Source organism: Semicossyphus pulcher, unplaced genomic scaffold (genome assembly GCF_022749685.1).
Source record: "Semicossyphus pulcher isolate SPU_LCO1_2020_fin unplaced genomic scaffold, fSemPul1.0.p SCAF_19, whole genome shotgun sequence".
NCBI lineage: Eukaryota > Metazoa > Chordata > Actinopteri > Labriformes > Labridae > Semicossyphus > Semicossyphus pulcher.
Genome location: NW_027211692.1, coordinates 11,112,646 through 11,133,346, shown reverse-complemented (window position 1 = coordinate 11,133,346; position 20,701 = coordinate 11,112,646). Strand labels below are relative to the sequence as shown.

At 40.6% G+C, this 20,701-nt stretch overlaps 2 protein-coding genes across 2 annotated transcripts; one reads left to right on the top strand and one right to left on the bottom strand.

Moving 5' to 3' along the window:
• Window positions 1-989: 989 nt before the first annotated feature.
• LOC138597418 (uncharacterized) lies at window positions 990-17,834 on the bottom strand. Its single transcript, XM_069669015.1, has 20 exons — window positions 17,691-17,834; window positions 17,391-17,543; window positions 17,079-17,231; window positions 16,792-16,992; window positions 16,450-16,590; window positions 16,081-16,311; window positions 15,807-15,937; window positions 15,595-15,691; window positions 15,379-15,502; window positions 14,782-15,254; window positions 14,614-14,694; window positions 14,061-14,399; window positions 5,077-5,318; window positions 4,596-4,944; window positions 4,127-4,414; window positions 3,299-3,850; window positions 2,981-3,202; window positions 2,078-2,201; window positions 1,498-1,970; window positions 990-1,412 (listed from the first exon to the last, which is right to left on the bottom strand). The coding sequence occupies exons 1-20, from the start codon at window positions 17,832-17,834 to the stop codon at window positions 990-992; spliced, it is 4,941 nt and encodes a 1,646-aa protein (XP_069525116.1).
• Window positions 8,763-12,157, top strand: LOC138596816 (extracellular calcium-sensing receptor-like). Its single transcript, XM_069668231.1, has 6 exons — window positions 8,763-8,899; window positions 8,971-9,256; window positions 9,732-10,556; window positions 10,662-10,883; window positions 10,977-11,100; window positions 11,259-12,157. The coding sequence occupies exons 1-6, from the start codon at window positions 8,781-8,783 to the stop codon at window positions 12,155-12,157; spliced, it is 2,475 nt and encodes an 824-aa protein (XP_069524332.1). The 5' UTR covers window positions 8,763-8,780.
• Window positions 17,835-20,701: the final 2,867 nt, after the last annotated feature.

The window sequence follows — 20,701 nt, the reverse complement described above, 5'->3', positions numbered from 1 at the left end:
TCCCTAAAATTTGTTCACCAATACTTTACCAAAAAATCCTCTGCATTACTGTGTAGTTTATGGATGCTTTTTATATGTATGATAACCAATAAAAAATGAAAACACTGTCCCTAAGGCAGCATGGTGGTGCAGTGGTTAGCACTTTAGCCTCACAGCAATCTGTTCCTGGTTTAAATGCAGGTTCAGCCAAAGGGTTTTAATCGGTGAGGGGAGCCAGCCGAGGGAGTGAATTCTCAGAAAAACCCAACCTGAAAAGAACCAGGCCAGGTGAATGGGACTAGCTGACCAAGGCCCCTGTCTGGCAGGTTATGTCCCAGTATACCACATTTACCAGTATTTACAAAGACACCAAAGGAAAAAACGTATCGGGAGAGGGGGAGCTTCTCTGGAGGTAAAGTCTGGGAAAAGCCATGACGGAGAACAGGGCTAGCCCACCACAGTCCCCAGCTTGAGCGTAATGTCCCCGTATACCACACTTACCACTATACACAGACACCAATGGAAAAATAACTACGACCGGGCTAGCCGACCATGGTCCCCCTTAAGCAGGTGAGAAGGGCCATGCATGTACAGATTGACAAACACTTAGAGGGGGTGGTGGGGGAGGGGTGGCCAGCAGAGGGTTTTTCCCCAGGGAAAAGAGTCTTCCCTGGGGGTAAACTATCCCAGGTAGGATCAAATGCAGCCAAGTGCAGAGGACTTAATGTTAAAGAAGTTAATGGCATTGCCTCAAGTGGAAAGGGGCTTTAAAATATCTCTGACATCTCCTGTTTATGCACTGAAGCCCACAATTTTGACTTCTGAGACATCATTTAGCAATCAAAGTGTTGCTAGGAAGCTTTGTGAATAGTGAAAATGGTACAAGCTGGAATTTGGGCAACATTATTTCAAAATAATTTGCTTGTTTTTTTTCCCTGCATGAGTCTAGGTCTTACGACCACAAGAAGATAATAACTTTCATGAAAAGAATTTATTATGTTCTGTCATTTTCATCTTTGCATCACATTTTTCTTGCTGTTTTTCTCTGGTTTCAGAATTATAATATAGCACTTTGGAACAAAAATACAAAAAAGGAGAGCAAAAGCTGAGGCTAAAATGGCAAAAACATGGACAGCCACTGTGTATTTTCCCGCTGTGCTCACATAAACTGGAATAAAAGTAATCCACACTGCAAAGAATATCAGCATGCTAAAGGTGATGAACTTCGCCTCGTTGAAATTATCAGGCAGCTTACGAGCAAAAAAAGCCATTAGGAAGCACATGCAGGCCAGGATGCCAATGTATCCAAGTACACACCAGAAGCCGACCTCTGACCCAGCAACACACTCGATAATGATGGTAGCGCTGTGGTAATTTGTGTTGTTGTTGGCATAGGGTGGATTAGTGAGCAGCCAGATAAGACAAATTATTACCTGAGCAAGAGGAAAAACAGAGGTTTTACTTTTGTCTTCACAGTTAAAAATACTGATATAGTTGACTTATGGAAAGGGTTTCTACCTGTATAACTGTGCCTAAAAGCACACTAGCTCTCTGATGGTCAGGTCCAAACCACTTCATGACATTACTTCCAGGCAGTTTGGACCTAAAAGCCATTAGGACCACTACCGTCTTGGCCAGTAGGCATGAAATGCAAAGGGCAAAACTGATCCCAAATGCTGGGTATCTGATGCGGCAAAGCCAGTCTGAGGGCTTGCCAATGAACAAGAGGCCAACAAGGAAACAGACAGCAAGAAACACCAGGAGAAGGAAGCTTAACTCCATGTTGTTGGCCCGAACCAGTGGTGTGTCTTTGTAGGTAAAGAAAATGGCGAGGATTGAAAGGGAAATACAAGCTCCGAGGACTGATACAACACACAACACAATACCCATCAGCTCATGGTAAGAAAGGAACTCTACAGTCTTTGGGATGCAGAGATCTCTGGCGTTATTGGGCCATGAGTTCTCCGAGCAGCGTGAGCACTCTAAAGAATCTAGAGATGGAGATAGAAGACAATGTTTTACAACAGAGAAGCCAAATTTAGATAGAGGCAGGCAAGTTTACATTTGGATAACACAAGAAAGACAAAACTTAACACACCGGTCGAGTTACTAACTTCTCCCTCTGCACAAGGGACACAGTCGAAACAGCAGATGGGTTCCCCCTTTCTCCTGGCGATGCGAGAGCCTCGAGGACAGCTGCCGCTGCACACGGACCGGAAAGCCTGAGAGGCAAAGTTCAGCCGCTCAGAAAGGCACTGATTTCAATAAAAAATTCAGGCCTTCTGTCCCTTCTTTTAGAATCAAGAGAAAATTGATACTCATGTCTTTGTCGGACATGAGTAAGACCAATCCTCTATAAACATAAATAAATATTTAAAAAAAAATTATAAATATTGAATAAATATTAGGCCTTTGCTCTTTACTTGTTAACATTACGGCATATTTGAGCTGTAATCAACTAAAGAGTACTGTTTTTATTTAGCATTTCAAGAATAACTTGAACTTTCAAATGTTTCAAGTGCTTATCTCGAATTACTGAGTCAAATTTTGTTGTCAACATTTAAACTTCATTACCGACATTTTGACTTTATTCTGGAAATGCAAAATCTTTAAAAATCATCCTCCTGTAATTTTTAGTTGTAGTTTGACATATTTCTTTGTAGAATGCATACTAGATTATGAGCTAAACCTCAAATGAGATATAACTTCCATTTATATATTCATAAATTACATATATTAAATATATGTAAAGATAAACATATGGTAATTAGAAAGGGTTGATAGCAAATTGTTATTTCAATATTGGGTTATTAATGTGGTTTATTTTTTGCTACCCATTATGCAATTTATGTCAACTTGCTCACATTTTCCTCTGTCTGCTTGTTTAACAATGAAGTATATTGCACGCTAATAAGATCAAACTAACTGATGTGTTAATCAACAATACATACAGCAATCTAAGAGATGAACATGGTCTCAAGCCCATTCGCACAGAACACACCTGCTTCCCAACAGGCCACTGAATCACTGAGTCATTTATGACCAGGCTGCGTCCAGCAGGCGAGGAGGCGTCATAGAAACCTACTTTTACCAAACGAAGTGAGCCGTCCGGCCGCTTTTGCCAGTTTAAGAGGTCGTAATAAGCAATGGGGTCACCATTTTGGTCAAAAGTGATTTTCTCTCCCAGTGCAGAAAAATGTGCTCGTTTCATGTAGTGGAGTAGCTGAGGGAGTATGAAAAATATGTTATCTCAACGCAAACATGGTTCAGTATTTACATTTGTTACTTAAAAATAGCTTTAACCTCCAATTTGTCCCACCTGCCATGGTTTAAAGTTCATTGGGTCCGCACAGGTGCCATTGAGGAAAGGCCCCTGTCCAACTGTGCAGTTATTCATATTTTGCAAGGCATGTGCCACCAGATACACCCCCTTGTAAACATTATAGGACACTCTTAGCTGTGTCACATCAGAATAAGGAGAGTAAATATCATTTAAATCCTCTGTCCCTTTACATGGTAATCTGTCAAGGTAGTTGTCACCCCCATGAGAGTGCCCATTCACCGACCCGTTCAATCGGCAGTTGAACAGCTCTTCCCAAAATTCCGCCAAGTAAGCTGATTTATGAATATAGGAAGGTCTGAGACTAGTGAGGTGTTGTTTCAGCCCCGGAATTACGTCAGCTCTCCGGATTGCAAATCCCATTGTTCCAGTTAGGAGATCTCCAAACTTGTCCCAGAGTGATTTGGCAGTGGCCCACGCCTCACTGGCGATCCACTGAAGACCCGTTATATTGCGACGCTGTATCTCTTCCAGAATACCCTGCAGCTCTGACTCACCAGAAAAGTTAATGATGACCTTTGAGGATGCCATCTAAACAGTGTGAAATGTGGGTACAGTTAATATTTTGTTATAAGAATTTCAATAAAGTGATTGTGTTGGATCACTTCAAGCACATATAATAGTAAGCATGATCGCACTTTAAATTACGGCACTATGGACTATAGATATGAAAAGGCCACATGTATCAGGGGTGAAAAAAGATAAATAAATCATAAACCACAAACTTCAGCCTCAGTTAATCACAGGTGTTTGTAATTTTGTCTACCCCTATATGTATGCCAAACCTGTATTGACCCATATAGTTACCTGAATAACATCCAGAAGCTCAACTAGAGCCTGCTTACTCAGGACTACAGGGTAGAAGTGAGTGTAGGCAACACACACACCATATTGCACTGACTCCTGCAGAAAGAGCTCGATGGCAAAGCGAGCGTAATCAGACTCCACGCCAATGACTCCCACCCATGTCCAGCCAAAATAGCTAACGAGCCGGGCCAGGGCTCTGATCTGGAAGGTGTCACTTGGCATTGTGCGCATGAATGTGGGGAACTCCCTTTGGTTACTCAGACAGCTGCAGGATGCGAAGTAGCTCACCTGGTATTGTAGAAAACAATAATTAACCTTCTGCCCACTTTGGCTCAGTTAAAAGGCTGCTGAACAAGCATCACATTTCACCAAACAATACAACCGTCTTTACAAGCTTTCAGTGGTGCATTCAGGTTTTTAGGAAGCTGTGAAAATTGAAGGTTTGTTATTACTGACTACTCAGTCTCACCAGGGGGATGTGGAAAGAACCCAGGCTTCTGAGCAGAGCCATAGACACCCCTGAGGCCGCATCTCCTATGATTACTCTGGACACAGTCTTTTGTCCGGCAGCACAGCGTAAAGCAGAACCAATGTTTCTTTCTGGACCTTTGTTTTCTTTCACATTCTCTGCTCTGGAGCCAATCTCAGGCTGGCCATTCACAAGCAGCAGAGATGCTCTCAGAGAAACAGGTATGTCATCACAGCTGTCACGAATGTGGAAACCCAGCTTGAGCTGTGGCAGCAGGTCAGTGCGCTGATTTATCTCTTTGATTGCAAAAGTCATGGTCTGCATCCAGCGCAAGGCACGAGAGCTGAAGCTGTGCAGAAAGGAAAGCAGTTCACACAGTGGAAACAAAAACATATCAGATACCTCAAACAAATCCAATTAAATTAAATTCACTGTGTAGTACATAAGCCAACTCAAATACATTCAAAAGGTCTCTTACTACTTATACTTAGTAGGTGGTGGTTTTGTTTTGTAAGTTGGAAGAGAGGACACCAAGCTGTAGTGTAAGGGGAATAATCCCCCTATCACTACATCTCCATCCTCATACAGACTGTTTTCCTCCAGTTCCCCTAAGAAAACACAATCATCCAGAGCAGCAGCTGAGCAACGTTTGCCCCCAAAAAGAGAGAGTAAAAAAAGTAAAGAGAGCATGGCCGTGGGTGGTTCAGGTTTGAGGAAAGTTTTCTGCTCAGTAATATCAGTAAATATCTAAACTGCTCAGTATACAAGAGCAGCTGCACTTTCTAGTAAATATGATATCTCAGGATAAAGTAAGTTTATATACTGTTATTAGTTCCAAAGGGACCGCCCAGGTACAGTAGTTGTGACATCATTAAAGGTAACACCTTATGGTTCTGGGTAGATGAAAAAAGGGTATCTTCATAGATAACTCTCATTATGTATAAGAATAACAATATATAAAGAGTATATGACAAGATGACTACACACCTGAATATGAACAAAGCAAAGCATTCAGCCAAAGTGCATATTACAGTTTCTTCAAGGTAACATGAAAACAGCACTGCACACAGCAACAGTGCATATTACAGTTTCTTCTAGGTAATATGAAAACAGCACTGTACACAGCAACAGTCCATATTACAGTTTCTTCAAGGTAATATGAAAACAGCACTGCACACAGCCCCAGTGCATATTACAATGAACTCATAAGAATATGAAAACAGCACTGCACACAGCCACAGTGCAAATTACAAGAACCCCATTAGAATTTGAAAAAGTATTGCGCACAGCCACAATGCATATTTAAATAACTCCCTAAGAAATTCAAAACAGCACTGCACATTACAGTTTCTTCAAGGTAATATGAAAACAGCACTGCACACAGCCACATTGCATATTACAGTTTCTTCAAGGTAATATGAAAACAGCACTGCACACAGCCACAGGGGATATTACAGTTTCTTCAAGGTAATATGAAAACAGCACTGCACACAGCCACAGGGGATATTACAGTTTCTTCAAGGTAATATGAAAACAGCACTGCACATAGCAACAGTGCGAATTACAATAACTACATAAAAATATGAAAACAGCACTGCACACAGCCACAGTGGATACTACAGTTTCTTCAAGGTAATATGAAAACAGCACTGCACACAGCAACAGTCCATATTACAGTTTCTTCAAGGTAATATGAAAACAGCACTGCACACAGCCACAGTGCAAATTACAATAACTACAGCAGAATAGGAATAAAGCAAAGCATTTAGCCACACTGCATATTACAGTTTCTTCAAGGTAATATGAAAACAGCACTGCACACAGCCACAGTCCATATTACAGTTTCTTCAAGGTAATATGAAAACAGCACTGCACACAGCCACAGTGCAAATTACAATAACTACAGCAGAATAGAAATAAAGCAAAGCATTTAGCCACACTGCATATTACAGTTTCTTCAGGTAAAATGAAAACAGCACTGCACACAGCCACAGTCCATATTACAGTTTCTTCAAGGTAATATGAAAACAGCACTGCACACAGCAACAGTGCGAATTACAATAACTACATAAAAATATGAAAGCAGCACTGCACACAGCCACAGTCCATATTACAGTTTCTTCAAGGTAATATGAAAACGGCACTGCACACAGCCACAGTGCAAATTACAATAACTACAGCAGAATAGAAATAAAGCAAAGCATTTAGCCACACTGCATATTACAGTTTCTTCAGGTAAAATGAAAACAGCACTGCACACAGCCACAGTGCATATTACAATGACCCCATAAGAATTTGAAAACAGCACTGCACACAGCAACAGTGCATATTACAGTTTCTTCAAGGTAATATGAAAACAGCACTGCACACAGCCACAGTGCATATTACAGTTTCTTCAAGCTAATATGAAAACAGCACTGCACACAGCCACAGTGCGAATTACAATAACTACATAAGAATTTGAAAAACCACTGCGCATAGCCACAATGCATATTTAAATAACTCCCTAAGAATTTCAAAACAGCACTGCACACAGCCACAGTGCATATTACAGTTTCTTCAAGGTAATATGAAAACAGCACTGTCCACAACTGCAGCATATTATAATAAATTCATGTCTTACCTTCATGTAGTTATCAAGCTGCAGAGGAGTTTGCTGTTCTCCACAACCTTGTCAATCACATGGCCATTAGGCCTCACTTTCTGCATCGTCATCATCATGAAGGCCTTCAAATTGTCCTGTCACATCCTGTATCTGAAGCGATGCTTGATAAACTTCAATGTAGAGAAACTTCTTGGACATTTCTGTGCAGGAGAGGGTCAACAAAAATGTATAGGCCATGCCTATTACGTGATACACATTACTAAACAACTGCTGACTCACTATCTGACTGTTTCCCTCACCTCCTATGTAACACACAGTGGCTGTCTCACTGTGTATTCATTCACAGACCTTTTAAAAGTGTCCCAATGTGTTGTGAGGTTTTGTCAAGTCGGACTGTAAAGTTTCAATTGTTGCATCTTTATCAAATTAATTACACACAGATTTGTGTAAGAATTTGTTTCCTTGTTGGAGGTACTGTGGCTGGGTAGGTCACTTCCTGGTTTGGCAAAAAGGTGTGGTCAAAGGCTCAGGACACTTTAATGCTGGAGCCAGCTTGTTGGGACATACCACATGTTCCAATATCATGGGGGGATTTGGGATCAGTTTGTATTGCCTGGTATTTACTTGTAGTTAGTTTACATTTGTTTTCCCCTATTTGTATTATTTTGTTCTTTGGTTTGGTCAACCACTATATTTGTTCACTCTTGTCTCATTGTGTTAGCTCAGTTTGTTCACACTTGTTATTTTGGCATATTATTTAGAGTCATCTCTTGTTGATCTCTTTTGGGCCTGATCATTATATTCTATATTTAACATTGACATTTTATCAGGAGGTCTGTGGACTTTTTGTAATTGCCTTACTGTTCATCTATTTTATGTAAATTCTAAGCACTTTTATCCCTGATTTAGGCTATATTATTATATATTATATATTTACAGCTGACTACAGAGACCTGCCAGTGCAACTGCCGCTATCTACCGTGACCTACATGAAGTGCAGGTTCAATTGTAAATAATTTAAATTCAGTTTCTGCTAGCACATACAGTATTATGTGCTAGCATATATATGTTGGTAGCCTAAGTCTGTTTAAAATATAAATTTTAGTATAAGAAATTACATGATGCAATTCTACATAATGCAACCCATTCAAGCAAACACACACTGAATAAAGACCACGTTTGCTACAAAGCTACTTATTTCACCATTATTAAAATCAATGCACTTTACTAAACCACTTTAGAAACTTGAGATTAACTGTGCCCAGGAGACTGTTGGGATTTGACCAGTGTGTGATGTGTGTGTCTTTGTGCCAAGTCAATGTACAGTACGTGGAATGTGCAATCACATTTCCCTCTTGTATCTTACTCAACTCATCCAAGACTGCTGTGCCCTGTGGGACATAAATCAACCTTTTATGAAGAGGTAACATCTACCAGCATCTGAAACAGTGTTTATAAGAGCTGTGTTCTCATCTGCTTCAAGAGCAAACATGCATGAGCTGCAGAGAGCTATTATCTTATTGCGGTTTGTCCTCTACCTGAAAACAGTTTCTGGCTGTAAACTGTTGGGTAGATTTGACATGCCAAGCTTGTTCAATCAGGGAGACATAATGATCGGAGGGATTTTCCCGGTTTTTGAAAAAGAGATAAGTGGCATTTCTACGTTCAAGAGCAAGCCACCCAGAGTGACGTGTGTGGGGTAAGTTTTAATGCATTAGACTTGTATATATGTCTTCTACTATTATCTTACAAACTTGCAAACTTCCTTAGGTTTGACCTGCGTGCCTTTCGTTGGACCCAAGTGATGATATTTGCTATTGAAGAAATCAACAAAGATCCTGCTCTCCTGCCAAACATATCTCTTGGTCATAGGATCCTTGACTCTTGTGCATCTCCTACAAATACATTGCGTGCTGCAATGACACTGGCGAGTAGACCAGAGGAGAAAGAGCTGACTTTGCCGTGTTCTCCCGCTATATCTGCCCTCATAGCAGAGGCAGGATCGTCTCAGTCTTCAGCCGCTGCTGGAGCCCTTGGACCATTTCAAGTGCCAATAGTAAGAGATTAAATGATGTGTTTATTGCATTTGTGTTCTGATATGTTATGCTTTTGTAATGATTATTGTGAGATGTTTAATTTTCAAATAGATATGAAATTTAACTTTAATTTTAGGTATAATTTGTTGCTTCATTTCTGATTGTTACTCATCTCTTCAAACTTATGAGCCTACTGTCAGGGAAAGCAACTCTAAAAAGCAAATTGGTATATCCTTTTAAAGATAGGGTTATGTTGTCAGCAGCAGTTTCAGCAGCTTAGAGACACACAGACATGTGAGCATCTGGCTTTTAGGTGAGCACAAGTGGTGGAAAGATAATGTATGTATTTTTGTGTTTTGCTCAAGAAGCACCTTTTTTATGACCTGCAGAAGTTCTACCTTGAGTTGTGCAGTCCAAATACTGTGATACTCTACGCTTTAACTCTGGTTGTTTGGAGGTTTTCTTTTTTCCTGACTTTTAGCTTTTTCTCTTTAGATAAGTTACTTCTCGACATGTGCCTGCCTCAGTGATAGAAGTAAATACCCTACCTTTTTTCGGACAATCCCCAGCGACTACTTCCAGTCGAAAGCTTTGGCAGCACTGGTTAAACGTTCTGGCTGGAAGTGGATTGGGGCCGTGCACTCAGACAATAATTACGGCCGGAACGGGGTCAAGGCTTTTTCTGAGGAGGTTCAAAAGCATGGGGCTTGCATTGCATTTGTCAGGACAATATCACGTACGTACACCATGGATAAAGTTCTGGATGTTGTGGATATGATCAAGCAGTCAGCTGTCAAGGTCATCCTCGCTTTTGTTCCAGAGGGCGACTTTCACCCTTTGATGAAAGAGGTTGTGAAACAGAACATTACAGGAATTCAGTGGCTTGCCAGTGAATCCTGGATAACTGCAACTCTGCTCTCGCCACCTGAAATGTACCCAGCTTTTGGTGGAGCCTTGGGTTTTGTGCCCCAGAAGATTTCTATTCCAAAACTGAAAGAATTTCTCACAAGCATTAGCCCCTACACTGATCCAAGTGCAGCCTTTGTGAGAGATTTCTGGGAGATTGTGGTGGGCTGTAAACCCGTTTCACCTGTGAAGCGCACTGGTACTGATGCAACACTTGAAGTGTGCACGGGCAGTGAGACATTAATGAATTCTCAGGATGTGTTCTTCAATGTCACACAGCTTAGAGTGTCTTATAATGTGTATAAAGCAGTGTATGCCATTGCTCATGCCCTGCATCAGCTGGTATTCTGCCAACCAGTTGGAGGACAAACAGGGAGGCCATGTTTGAATTTATCAGAAATTCAACCCAAAGAGGTGAGAAAGAGTGCAAGTATAATCCCAACACCCAAAACTCTCTGCCAAACAAATGTACTGCATCTCTGTAGAAACATTAGAGAAACAATCTGTTCCTTTCCTCAGGTCACTGAACACCTACAAAGGGTGAATTTTAGGACCAAGTTTGGTGATGATGTGTTTTTTGATGTCAATGGTGACCCTCCTGCTTCCTATGATATGATTAACTGGCAGCTGAGAGATGGGCAGGTGCAACATGTCACAGTGGGTCACTTTGCCTCTGCTGCTAACGGTGACTATAGGCTCAGCTTCAAGGAAGAAGAAATTGTGTGGAAGACAGGAAATAAGGTAATTTACAGGACATTTTCATGCAATAAGCTAAAAGATTTATTTTACCATGTCTACAAAATAAAAGGTCTTTTGAACTTTTTGTCCCTCCAGGTCCCGATTTCGGTGTGCTCTAATGTTTGTCCAGTAGGAACCAGAAAAGCTCGGATAAAGGGAAAACCCATCTGCTGTTTTGACTGTATCCCATGTGCTGATGGAACTATAGCCAACTTGACAGGTATCAAAAGCATGCCATACTAAACAATCAAACAGAATACAATGTCATAGCGTGTATTTAGTTTCAGTAGGTTTAAAATACTATTCAGTGTTGGATCTCCCATTGCATTTTCTTCTCTAAATGTAATATAACTGATTCCCTCTGTTAATGTTCAACAGGTGCAGTGGACTGCACACCCTGTCTACAGGAGTACTGGCCCAATGAGAGGAAAGATGAATGCGTTCCTAAAACAATTGAGTTCCTGACATATCATGAGCCGATGGGAATAGCTCTCACGGTTGTATCCCTGCTAGGGGCTTCCCTGTCACTGGCCACAATGATTGTCTTCATCGGCTACAGAGAAACTCCTGTCATAAAGGCCAGCAACTCCGAGCTCAGCTGTTTCCTGTTGTTCTCTCTTTTTTTGTGTTTTCTCTGTCCCCTCACTTTCATTGGCAGACCCACAGTCTGGACATGCATGCTGCGCCACACAGCTTTTGGAGTAACATTTGCACTTTGTATTTCCTGTGTTCTTGGTAAAACTATTGTTGTCGTTACAGCTTTCAAAGCCACATTTCCTGGAAAGAAAGTTGCAGGAAAGTTTGGTCCAGCACAGCAAAGGATAATAGTTTGCTCCTGCACTTTGATTCAGATAGTGATCTGTGTGTTGTGGCTGAAGTTAAACCCACCTTTCCCAGACATGGTTTTCAGATACAACAATAAGAAGATTGTTTTAGAATGTAACACAGGCTCTGAGGCTCCTTTCTACACAGTGCTCGGTTACATAGGGATACTTGCAATAATATGTTTGGTCCTGGCATTTCTAGCGAGAAAGTTGCCTGATAACTTTAATGAAGCCAAATTTATCACATTCAGCATGCTGATATTTTGTGCTGTCTGGATCACCTTTATCCCAGCTTACGTCAGCTCTCCTGGAAAGTTTACTGTAGCTGTGGAGATATTTGCAATTTTGTCATCAGCATTTGGCTTATTAATTAGCATTTTTGCACCTAAATGTTATATTATATTGATCAAGCCAGAAAACAATACCAAGAAACATGTCATGGGAAAGCTGTGAAAAAAAGAAATATGATTTAGTTTTACAAGATGGTCGTGCTGTTACTCCTAAATGTAATCTAATGCGTGTAAAGCTAAATAATGTAACATTTTACATCGTACAGTGATACTTACTGACAAATGTTCTCTACATTACATTAAAGATGCACAGATGTACTGTAATTTCAAAATAATGAACTGTTGGATCAGGAATTGATTTTCCATTGCATATCCACAAAATCATTGTAATGTTATGTAACAAACATTTATTGAGTGACAAAGTTGTTTTTTCAGTGCATATACAGCAGTTGGTGTGTAAAACTAAGATGAAACTATAGAGAAAATAAAAACGTTGGGAAGTCTATGGATTCCTTATATTTGGGACACACCTTAATGAACTAAGTGTATATGCAGTAAACACACAAATTTGCCAACTGTCAACACTCTTATTGATCATTTGAGTGGTTATATCTATTAAGTTTTTAGACTGGCCCCACCCCAGGCTGCTCTTTCTGTTGCTGCCCTCTCAGCTATTAAGGAGCGGCTGCCCAGACCTGAGGTCTTTGTCTCGCCTTGGCCTCTATGCAGAATGCCAACTGTTATTGTCTGAGCCAGAGGTCTTGAGACCTGAAGCTGTGCTCCAACACAGGATACTAGAGCCAAGGCATGCCAAACGTTTTCTCACACTCAGCCAAAAGGTAGTGTTCATTGGCTTAACCATGGACTCCCATCAGATGTGGAGGCAGTACTCCAGCTTCTCTTTCGTTTTTTAGAACAGGAAGTTGAAGTTCAGCATGTTTCAAAATGTTGGGTATGTTGATGTCAGTGCCGAAGGCAGGGATGAAGACGAGTCCATTGGGACAGGACGCCAGTAATGTACAGGCTTTGGGTGGAGTTCCATGGTGCCTGCCCAAGAGGTGAGACCTCTGCCGCAGCTAGAGAGTGTCATCCGGCAACTGAGCCCAGTTTTTATTGGACAAGAAGCTCCTCTACTCTGAGGGTTTATGTTGCAGCGTTTTCCGCCAGGCATCATAGAGTGGATAACCAGACCATATGGTCCCATACTCTGGTGATCTGTAAACAAGCACTTCAATGAAAACCCCTGTAGGCTTTCAAGGTTCCCTTATGGGACTTGAGGGAACAGGCTATGTTACTACTGCTATGCATGACAAGGGCCGTGAATGAAATCAACTTTTGTTTTTTGTTTTTTAGTTTTCTGGATTACCGCCAGAATTCTCTGTTACTTTGAATCTTGAGAAGATTCTGTAGGAACAACTTCTGTGGTAGGGCTTATATACATGCACCCTATGCAATCTCAGGTCACATGTGACTGTTGATATCATATACTTGACCTGCGAATGCGTGAGACGGATTATATCCAGGACTAAAGTACCGACTCTGGTAGTCATCCAGAATTCATAGAACTGTAGTTACATCCGTAACTTGTTTCTGCACCTTTTAGGGTCCCAGGAAAACTAGGATCAGAAGCTCAACAGATTCATCGAGGCCAGTAATTGTACCACATTTTTAAAGATGCAGAGGCTTGAATGAGTCACTAGGGGGAGCCTTCATGCTTCTGCTCAGAGTCACTAATCTTGATTGACAAAGGCCTCAGGAGGACTTGTTTATACATACAGATACCTCTGCAAATAATTTGTCACTTGTATAGAGAAGTTAGAACAAATTATTCTTTTGTGTGTGTTGCAGTATTAAGAAGTAAAAAAAATTAACTCATCAGGTATGGTTTTGTTAGCAAACAGTATACAGTTAAATGTGCCATTTTATTTTGTTACACGTCAAATATTGGAACTTGACCAAAAAATTAAGGGTAAATGTAATAAAATAGTTGTTGCTTTTGTTTGTTTACTGGCAACTTAAAATCACCATCTACAACATAAATGCCAAGTTCATCTGAGATATGTCCCTGTCATGCCTTTCTTTATGTTTCTCTCAGGCATCAGTAAAATTATGTAACATTTAGGCACAAAAATACACAGTAACAGCCCAAAACTGGAGGCTAATATAGCAAATACTTCCACAGCGACAGTGAACTTCCCAGGAGAGCCCACATATGCTGGGATGAAAGAGATCCACACAGCCCAGAAGATAAGCATGCTGAAGGTGATGAGCTTCGCCTCATTGAATGTATCTGGCAGCTTGCGTCCGAGGTACGCCAGGAGGAGGCAGAGGAAGGCCAGTAGGCCGATGTAGCCCAGGACCAGATAGAATCCTGGTGGCCATGGCTCCTTACACTCCACGACAATCTGATTATGTCCAACAAAACAAGAGTACAAATTAATAAACACTTATAGTACAATTTGCATGACGGTGTTAATGAACAAATTCTATATAATTATGTTTGGTTCCTTTCTGATCTCAGTAATAAACATGAAAGCCCATATGTGCTGGATTTGAATATTTCTGACTCTGGTGACCTCTCATGGTAGATCAAAGAGGAGACTGTGGTTAAATGCTTACTTTTCCAGTTGAGGCTTGGTAGGTTGGGTTCCTGAATGGGAAGGGAGGCGCGCACAACAGCCAACCAGCACAGAGGCAAACCTGACAGCAAAAGCAAATGATAGGCATTTTTCAAAAAAGATAGCACAAACAACTTCAGGTTGGTGGAAGTTCAGTAAGCCCTCTAACCTGAGGAGTTGTGGTGCAAAGAATCAGAGTCCTCTGTTGAGAGGGACCAAACAGCTTCAGAGCTCTGGAGCTAGGCGCATTGGCTCTGAAAGCCAAAAGAACCACAATAGTCTTGACGAGGAGGCAGGACAGACAGAGGACAAAGCTGATCCCGAATGCTGCCTGGCGTAGCTTACATGTCCACACAGACGGCTGGCCAATAAACATCAGGGAACACAGGAAGCAGAGTTTGAGTGACAGGAGAAGCAAGAAACTTATCTCCGAGTTGTTGGCCCTGACGATCGGCGTGGAACGGAAATGGTGAAAGACTGCAGTGATGATGGTTGTTAAGACGACACCCAGCAGTGTGAGCGCGACCAGGATGATGCCCATGGTGTCATAGAAAGACAGGAATTCTTCGACCCCGGCCACACATTTCACCTTGGCTTTGTCTGACCAGTAGTACTCCGGACATTTTGTACACTCGGTGGAACCTTTGGGGACACATATCGTTGGCATACACTGTGTTTGTATCCACATTACATGCTTTTGTGACACTTGAATGTGGTTTTAATGACCTTTTCCTATTACAAAAAATATAATATAAAAAGCATTTACCAGTCTGGTTGCTGATCTCTCCGTCTGCACACGGCAAACAATCAAAGCAGCAGTGGGGCTCTCCTGGACGTCTGGCCTGCCTGCTGCCAGGGGAGCACGGAGCACTACACTGAGATACAGGCACCTGAACAAACAAAGGTGTAAAATCCCACATCAAAAATTGCTTTGCAGCAGACTGGATGCTCTGGAGGACAAATAATATCATATTTGACCCACCTGTGACTGTCCTTTTGTCCATACAATGGTGCTCTGCTCCAGCTGCAACTGCTGTCTCAATGGAGCTGAACCATCATAGCTCCCCACTCTGACAAATCTAACAGCACAAACAATTTCACAATGCTTAAAAAGCCAATAAACACAAATCATATCTTCTCAGTCGTGCTGAAATTGGTCGTTTTATGGCTGGGCCTTGAAATATAATATTCCACCTAATTTCACCCATGCTGTCCTTCTTCCAGTTAATGATGTCATAGAGAGGGACCGGCTCTCCGTTGGAGTCAAAATATACTTTTTCATCAAACTGGTTGGTGAAATTCACAGTCTTCAGGTGATGAAGCAACTGTATGAAAGGAGGAAGAAACAAACAGGGAAGAGAACAACAGGCCAGAAGAAAAATTCATAACACCAAAATAAAAAAAAATTAAGAAATCATGTAGTTCAAATAAATAATAGATTTATGTATTTTGCACTCATTTAACTGACCTGCCTTGAAGTAAAGGATGTATGCTTCTCACACTTTCCCTTCTTTTGTCCTGCAGAATCACAGTTCAATAAAGTGTGCAGAGCATGGGCGATGGCGTATACAGCTTTATACACATTATAGGATATTCTAACCTGAGATACATCAGTGTAACTGCTATCAGTGTACTTCAGCTCCTCTGAACCACTGCATACAGGCTTTTCACCCGCACCTTCATAGTTTTTATCAGCCGATGCTTTGAATGCAGTTATTTTCCCAACAGTCGGCCTAACAAGGGACCTAGAGACGTCTAGAGGGTCTGATTTGTAACCTTGCAATCCCATAAAGTTATCCGCCCTATCTGCATCATTTTCTTTGGATCTGTCATCTGTAAACCCCAGCCTACAGCCAAACAGCTCTTCCCAGAACATGTTGACAAATTCCATCCCGGGCTCGGGAGAGGGGCGGACATTTAACAGGAATTCTTTCAAGCCGGGGATCCTGACTCCAGGGAAGGAGAAGCCCAGCGTGCCCTGTAGGAGAGGGTGGAAGCGGGATGAGGTCAGCAAGGTGGCGGTCACCCAGGCCTCGCTTGCTACCCATTGGATCCCTGTCACATTTCTCTCAGCCAACTGGAAAACAAGGCAGAGAAATTCAATATAAATGAGAAATCAAACAGATTTCCATGAGCACCATTTTCACTGAATACATAAACATTTACTGAGAGTGCTTACTTCTAAGAACAGATCCACCAGCTGTCCCTCCGTTGCAAAGACCACCACTACCTGTGCGTTTGGGCTCTGCAGCCTGTCCGCCATTACTTGTATTTCAGCCACTGTGGGTGATTTGGGGATAGTCAGATGAAATGCCAAACACCCCCCTTGTTGTTTAAACTGATTAGAAAATGCTTGGATGCCATATTGACTGTAGTCATCCTGAAATATGTAGAGAAAGGATTTTGTAAATTATGATAGTGTTTAAAACGAACTAATGAAAGGTTAAAACAAAGTTTTTATCTCACCGTGGTTCCTATTGTGCCCACCCAGAGCCAGCCTAAAAAGGTGACCAGCTGAACAAGACCTCTAACTTGAAAGAGATCACTCGGCACAGTCCGTAAGAATGACGGGTACATATGTTTGTCAGTCAGGCAAGTGCAAGTAGCAAAATAACTCACCTATAAGGATATAATAGGGTTTTTCAGAAGCCAAAAACAAAACATTTTTTAAACATTTAAAACATTGTGCTTATTACAAAAAACTAATGGAGGCAGGAAGGGCAGCCTATTAAAACAACAGTACAGTGCACAATCTTGTACTTTTTATTCCTTTCTTACCAGTGGGAGGTTGAAAGGGCCAAGAGTTTGAGCTACAGCTCTTGTCGGAGAAGAGGATGCAAGGCCGATCACAGCAGGCACAGGAGAATCAGACAGACATGAGGACAAAGTTTCAGACTTCGAACCATACATTCTCTCCTGTGTCACATTATCCTTACTGTGACTCCCTTGATTTTCAAGACTTTGAGGCATTGTCATATTCATTACAGCGCCTTTTTTCTTCCCTGCATTTAGCGTCATTTTTTGTGTTCTTTTTTCAACTGTCTCCTTTTTAGCACCCCTGTCCTGTAGTATATCCACAGAGTGTCCGACTAAGGAGAAGAGAGCTTGCAGGCTTGTGTGGACATGATCGCAGCTGTCCAAGATCCTGTAGCCTAGTTTAACACCTGGTAACAAGCTCGAATTACGGTTAATTTCCTCCACCGCAAACACCATCGTCATCATCCAGCGGAATGCTCTGTGGTCAAAGCTGCAGAGGTTGAATGCAGTCTATGTAATTCAGCATGAGAACTTAAGAAAAACAGTATCACTGCACATTGAGTCAAAATATACACAGTAGGAATGACAGTGAGATCAAATCACATCAAGAGGAAATCAATTCAATTACTTCTTTTTAAATTCACATTTTAAATGTAGGACCATGTCAGATATCAAAAGGATCCTCACCCGCTGCAAGGTGTGAGCTGAGGTTTGCTTTGGTAGCTGTGCTGAGGCTTAGGAGCGACATAATGCAGAGGGAAAAACCCTCCAATCACAACATCCCCTCCAGCCTGCAGGGCCAGATGCTCACTGTGGCTCAGTTTCACACACTGAAATCTAGAACTGACACCACTTTCTCCCTTCATCCCCACACCTCCCAGTCTCTCTGATATAGCCTCCTCTTTCTTCAACACATCTCTCTCCAAATGTAGTTCTTTCTTTTCATCCACAATTTTAGAAACATCAGAGCACACCAGAGAAAGAAGAGTAAATAATGCCCAAAGAAACAACCAGAGAGAAGCCCCAATAAGGGTTGAATTCAGCGTCCATACTGACCCCATAAAGAAATAAAGTGTGTGTGCTGGAGATGATTGTTTTCCAACATACTCTCTGAAAGGCTAATCAAGTAGGCAATATAAAAACTGTGATGCTTGCCTCATATTCAAAGGTAACATGAGTCATCACAAGATGAACCAATCACAGTGGAAAGCAAAAGCAGAGGAGAGAGGATACGAGATGTTTCACATGAATAAACACATTAAAAGTCTTGTTACAAATGACTATAACAAAAAAGAAAGATTTTTTTTAGCTCCTCCATGTAGCATTTCAACAATTACTGTCATTTTATCCCAAACTTTACTTGTTGTGGGGTTTTGATATTAGGTCCTGTTTGTATGGTTAGACCTAGCTGTACTAAAGAAATTAGTCATTAGTTGTTTTAATTGAAAAAGCAAGACTTTCACTCAGGAACCAGCAACACTTTCTTACTCGGCTTCCCCCAGAGTTGGAAGAGGGAGGATGGTTAGCTGAACTTCAAGCTCTCGCACTGAACAGGCTAAGCCAGACTTAGGGACCATCACTAAATTACTGTTACAGTTAAATATTAAATAATATTATAATAAATATATAATAATAAATCCATGACTTGCCAATATAAAAATTAGGATTAAACAATTCAACTAATTTGGGTACATGTTGCCCACTAATTTTAAATGCTTGAGTGTTATTCATTCATTTTCTATAAATAATTTTATGAAGAAAAAGGCTGTTTTTGCCGATAGCTTCGGTGTCATCATGATCTGAGGGCACTGGGTGACATGACACGGAAGCTATTGAAAAAATGGAAAGAAAACAAACCAAACCCAATATAAAGAGGTGAGTCTTATTTGTCAAAGTGAGTATTAACATCTGACATTGATTTGAGGACACTAGGTCACATGACATGGAGCTAATGAGATAATTTTTTTTTTTTTAATTAATTAAAAAAATGTACTACTAAGTATTAACATCAGACATTGATCTGAAGACACTGGGTCAAATTACATGGAAGCTATTGACAAAAAAAAACATTTTTCATGAAAATATTAATAGAAAAGGCAATAAAATAATAAATAATTAAAATTGGACAAAGCAAAAAAAAAAATCCAATATAAGAAGGTTTTTTTTTTAATTTGAGGACACTGTCACATGACATGGAAGCTATTGAAAGAAACATAATTTTATTAATTTCCCTTAGGATTATTTTTTCTTATTAATTTTGAGTCATTAGGTCACATGACCATAGCTTTTGGCAAAAAAAAAAGCCCTTATTCTTTATAATAACATTTATAGAAAATAAGTCAAAAACGCTTATTGGGCAAATTAGTGGGAAACTGAAAACCCGGAGTTAACCTTGATAGTTATCTTGATACAGCAAATCCTGCTTCGTAGTATACCCCACAAGGTGCCAGGGAGAATATACATTGACAGTAAACAACTTTCTGTAGTCACAGTAACTTGCCAGAACTGTGAAGGCTCAATTTAAATTCAAACAATCACATTTTAATTTCAACTTTTATACCAAAACATTGCATTAGGACATGTATATGGAAATAGTAAATCTTTGTAATTTCTGGTATTATTTCAAAAAATAAATCCTACTTTAGGTATCATTATTGAAAAGGTATAGTTGCCACTTGACCTCAGAATAAGGCTTGGTATACTGCTACCACCTACTGGACTTCAAAGCTAGGGTGTGTTGTATGCACGTTTTTTTGCTGATTCAACGTTGAGCATTTTTGATGCTTAGCCGATTTGTATAAATTATCATCATTTAAAATAAATAAGATTATTCCATCACTAACTTGCGCATTACTTTCCTAAAGGGTCATTATTTATTTGACCTTTTCATGATTTGAATTATAGGAATTGGCCTTTCTCTGAGGGCAACTTATTTGTTAATCTCAAACTATAATTATAGAATCTATTAAAAATGTGATTAAAAAAAGGTCTAATGCAATTATCAGATAATATTATATTATGTGATAAACAAAAATTTGACAGTGAGGCTCATTAATGTGTAATATACCCTGCCTCTACATCACCTACAGAACTGGGTGGTGTAAGAGATTAAACAAACAATGACGTATATCAAAGGGGATGGCATAGTTGTATATATAACACTGACTGTGTAAATAGATTAGAAAACAGGTGAAAGGAGGAGGGAAGTTATGGGTACATTTTTTGGCACACACCTGTGTGTCTTGTTTTTGTTTTCTTCCTCTTTCTTACTGCCTCTGTGTTTGTCTCTTTACCAAACTTGTAATTTACGGAGACGGTTTCATCTCGAAGGT

What these genes read in the sequence shown, in the direction of transcription:
- LOC138596816 (XM_069668231.1), top strand. Translation starts at nt 8,781, where the DNA reads ATGCCAAGCTTGTTCAATCAGGGAGACATAATGATCGGAGGGATTTTC. An exon ending in CCCAGAGTGACGTGTGTGGG is followed by an intron (nt 8,900 to 8,970) that starts GTAAGTTTTAAT and finishes AAACTTCCTTAG; the next exon opens with GTTTGACCTGCGTGCCTTTC. An exon ending in TGTGGAAGACAGGAAATAAG is followed by an intron (nt 10,884 to 10,976) that starts GTAATTTACAGG and finishes TTGTCCCTCCAG; the next exon opens with GTCCCGATTTCGGTGTGCTC.
- LOC138597418 (XM_069669015.1), bottom strand. Translation starts at nt 17,834, where the DNA reads ATGATGACGATGGTGTTTGCGGTGGAGGAAATTAACCGTAATTCGAGC. An exon ending in TGGTGGATCTGTTCTTAGAA is followed by an intron (nt 16,591 to 16,791) that starts GTAAGCACTCTC and finishes CCTCTCCTACAG; the next exon opens with GGCACGCTGGGCTTCTCCTT. An exon ending in AGTGGCCTGTTGGGAAGCAG is followed by an intron (nt 2,202 to 2,980) that starts GTGTGTTCTGTG and finishes TTTGCCTCTCAG; the next exon opens with GCTTTCCGGTCCGTGTGCAG.